The sequence below is a fragment of the Sinocyclocheilus anshuiensis genome, unplaced genomic scaffold, assembly GCF_001515605.1.
Source record: "Sinocyclocheilus anshuiensis isolate Anshui unplaced genomic scaffold, SAMN03320099.WGS_v1.1 scaffold208, whole genome shotgun sequence".
Lineage (NCBI taxonomy): Eukaryota > Metazoa > Chordata > Actinopteri > Cypriniformes > Cyprinidae > Sinocyclocheilus > Sinocyclocheilus anshuiensis.
In genome coordinates, this window is record NW_015557186.1 from 1,129,825 (window position 1) to 1,134,008 (window position 4,184).

Below are 4,184 nucleotides of genomic sequence, written 5' to 3' on the forward strand. Positions count from 1 at the left end.
TCACTTTATATATATATATATATATATATATATATATTATAAATAATCTTTATATAAATTCAAAGTGATCACTAACTGTCAAAATAAAGACAAACAAACAAATACATACAAAAGACTGATCTTTTTTTCTATACAACAATATTGCAGAAACAAACAAACAAACACTACAATTGACTATTGTTCTACAGAAAAAAATATTATTTTTTATTCCACAGAAGATCCATGATCAGAATAATTTCACCATATTTTTTTTTACCGTAAAATAAACGTGAAAAACAGAAAAACATCCTCTGGTAAAATTTCATCAGATCATGAAAAGAAATCTTCACATAAGTTCACAGTGATCATTACAAATAAATAAATGACAGTTCAATATTGTTCCATAAAAAAAAAAAAATCTAAGATTATTTAAATTTTTTATTCCACAGAAAATCAACGATCAGAATAATTTTACCAGATACTTAAAATATACTAGCGAAAAGGTGTTTTGTTGACAATTTGAAATTAAATATATTTTATTTCATTATTTTTATTTACATTTATTTTCTAATTATTCTTATTTATTTGATCATTTTTTTATAATTCCATGCACACAAATGATGTGTTTGAAATGATTTTTACCCTGAAGTACTTCGGCGGCGCGTTGTAGCGGAAGTGGCTCTTGCCGAGTTCCTGCGCCAGAGTCTCTAAGCGCTCGAGCTGATCGAGTCTGGCCACGGTCTTCTCGATGAACGACATCACGCTGTTGAAACACCACAAAAGAGCTCAATTCAGTCCTAAACACAGATTTCATCAGATGCGTTACAGAACATGCTTTGATCGTGTCAGCAAACACCAGGGTCACTCATGTTTCCCTGAATCGGTAAAGTTTAGAGTGACTGACATCAAACACTCAAACTCGAGCGCTGCGGGCACGTCTGTGTGTTTTCATGCTGTGAAGAGCGAGCAGCACAACCTCATTACAAACACACACTGTCATCATCTTCATCCTCATCATCCTCAACAGCCACTTGGCCTTTAAAGCCGCGGGAGTCTGACAGCAGCGGTGTTTCCAGTAATTGTGTTCCGTGGATTTTCACACTGAAGCGCCGAGTGGATCAGATAATAATAGTAAACATCATTGTACAAATTGAAGTGTCTCTTAATGTTTCCAACACTGGAAACATGTTTTATTACAGACTCACTCTCAGTTCGGCACATAAACTCACACATCCCAGATAGCACAGGTACGTCTGCAAGACGTCTGTTAAAGATGGCTTCATCTGGAAAGCATCTGCTGTGCACAAACATCTGATAGACGTCTCTAAGATGTCACACATTGGTTTTTGACCATTGAAAATGGGTAGGATACAACAATTTGGAGCTGCAGCGCAATCTCGATATCGCTCAGAAAAAAGGTACAAAAGCTGTCACTGCTTCAAAAGGCACACCTTTGTACCAAAACAGTCCATATTGGTACCTTAAAGGTACATATTAATACTTAATAAAGTGTACATATTAGTACCTAAAAGGTACAAAAGTGTACCTTTTGAAAAGGTACCGCCCCAGTGACAGCTTTTGTACCTAATTTTTTTCTGAGAGTGTACGGGGCCTTAAAAATGAAGATTCCAAAAGAAAAGTTTCTTGGGAACCAGAATTTTAAATCATATTAAGACGACTTTAATACTTCTTGAGTTACAAACATGCACATTTTGGAAAAATAATATTTATGACACTCAAACAGGTATGCCCTATACAGCTGTTTTGATAGAGAGAAAAAAAACATGCATTTCTAGTTTCAACATTATTTATTCTTCAGACATTCCCCTTTAAAAACAAGAAGTATTAGCTGTATACAACGTGACCCACATTTGGTTTTCAACCACTGAACATGGGTAATATTCAACAATCTGAATATGGAGCATCATTGAGGTCCCCATATCTCTGGGACTGAACGATGTAGGGCCTTGAAAATGAAGATTCCAAAAGAAAAGTTTATTAAGAACTAGAATCTAAAATCATATTGCGATATCTTTAATACTTCTTGAGTTTTAGGCACGCAAACTTAGGAAAAAGAATATTTATGGCACTCAGACAGTTATGTTGAATGCAGTTGTTTTGACAGAAGAAGCGAGATACTTCTCTAGTTTCAGCATTATTTGTTCTTCAGGCATTCCTTATTAAAAGAAAAGAAGTATCATATTTATGCAAAGTGAGGTCTGTGTCACTGAAAATGTGTACAATTTAATGATTTACTCCTGGAGCCATATTGAAATTCCACTATCTCTGGAACTGAACCACATAGGGCCTTAAAAATGGAGAGGCCAAAAGGAAAGTTTGTTAAGACCCACTATCTAAAAGGATATTAAGATATCTTTAATACTTCTTGAGTTACAGCCATGCAAACTTGAGAAAAAACTTGAAACATGTCATTTCCCCATTTTTGAATAGTCACCATTGGCACATAATGCAACACAGATTGCTAAAGTCAACAGATTTTACTAAAAGACCTACCAGTCTCTGTGTAAAAGTGATATTATGAAGCTGCCATCTTTCTGAAGTCATTTTTACCGCCCTGTAATTTGGCTCTGAATCTCAGCCATTTTGACCCTCAACAAAAGAATGGATTACTCGGTAAACATACATCCATCACATTTAATATTTTGGCTGTCATCACTATACATTTTTATCTTTCTTCAGAAAAAATATTAGCAAACTCAAAAATTTGAGCCGGGGAGGTTTCTGAAATTTGGTAGATTTGACACGGAATGACTCTGTTACTGTAAGACGAGACTAGTTTCAGATGAATGCATCAAAGTATTGCAGATGTTTTATCAAAGTTCATGAAAAGCCTTCATAGATACATTCTTACATTGAAATTAAGGTGTCAGTTTACATAAGAATAGATTCATTTACACAGAAATTCATTCTTATTTTACTACTGGCAGTCTAAGTTAATGTGTCCTATACAGTCATGTATCTTTGTATGTTATAATCCTCGCATTATTAAAGTGCATGCTTTCATTTCATTGTACATCTAAGTGCATCCCTTACAAAAAAGCACTATGGTGGTACCGCGGTAAAACCATGTCCTTTCCAGTATTCAGACTCTGGATCAGTGTGTTCAGTCACGTCACATGGAGTGTGTCAATCAGCGCTAATGGAAAGTGTCACGTCTCTCACTAATAAAGCATAACGTCGCCTCTGGCTTGTTTTTCTCTCATCCTGCTGTGCAAATGAATCCGGTCCATAATGGTTCGTTATTTCTGCTCCCTAATCAACACCCTTCTGATGCCTTTATACATATGTTCATAAAAGCCTGGATTGATTTCATGAAGCACAACCACAAACCCAAGCACTTACTACAACAACTCCTATTTATTTATTTAATAAAATTATTTTTAGTCTGTTCTGCATGTTACCTCTGCTCTAGCTTGTAGTTTTTAGCATTGTTTACTATGAATATGAATATCATTGGCTCTGAGACTATTTTTTTGTGATTTTCCTCAAATGTAGGTGCTTTAGATGAGTCTCTACTAAATGCATAAATGTCAAAGTAAATAAGGACTCGTGGTATTTTGTGCATAACAACAGAAATCATCAGCATCCACAGAAAAGAGATATAATAATATATTTTTCATAATAATAAAACAGGACTGCTGAGTGGTTTGTGTCATTAATGTTAAAACATTATTTTCTCCTTATTTTCTTCTGAAATATCACCCAAAAATAAAACATACCTTTTATAAATATAACCTTTTTCTTACAAAAACTATTAAAAAGTAACAAAAAAAAAAAAGTAAAACTATATATAAATTATTTCTTTCCCAGAAAATTTGAGGAAAGATTAATTGGGTTCAATGCCACAAGAAAAAAATATGTACATTTATCATTAATCATATTGCTGTATAAACAAACAAACAAATAATTAATAATAATTATTAATAATAGTATTAATAATAAATAATTTAAAAAGTAAATTTAAATAAATTTGATGTGTATTTATTTCCCAGCAGATATGAGGAAAGATTAATTGGGTTCAATGCCACAAGATAAAGCTTACGATTAATAACACTACATGATTTAAATCTATTGTTATCATCTGAGGGCAGTAAAGCTGCTCTCACACTCACTCACTCACACACAAACACACACACACACACACACACACACACTCACACACACACACACACACACACAAACAC

At 33.8% G+C, this 4,184-nt stretch overlaps 1 protein-coding gene across 1 annotated transcript in view; it reads right to left on the bottom strand.

Annotated features, from left to right (window-relative positions):
- xgb (x globin) overlaps window positions 1-4,184 on the bottom strand; it is a 14,355-nt gene that overhangs the window by 5,501 nt on the left and 4,670 nt on the right. Inside the window, exon 3 of the mRNA XM_016474166.1 lies at window positions 622-742. Within this exon, the coding sequence (XP_016329652.1) occupies window positions 622-742 (121 nt within the window). The remainder of the gene's footprint in view (window positions 1-621; window positions 743-4,184) is intronic.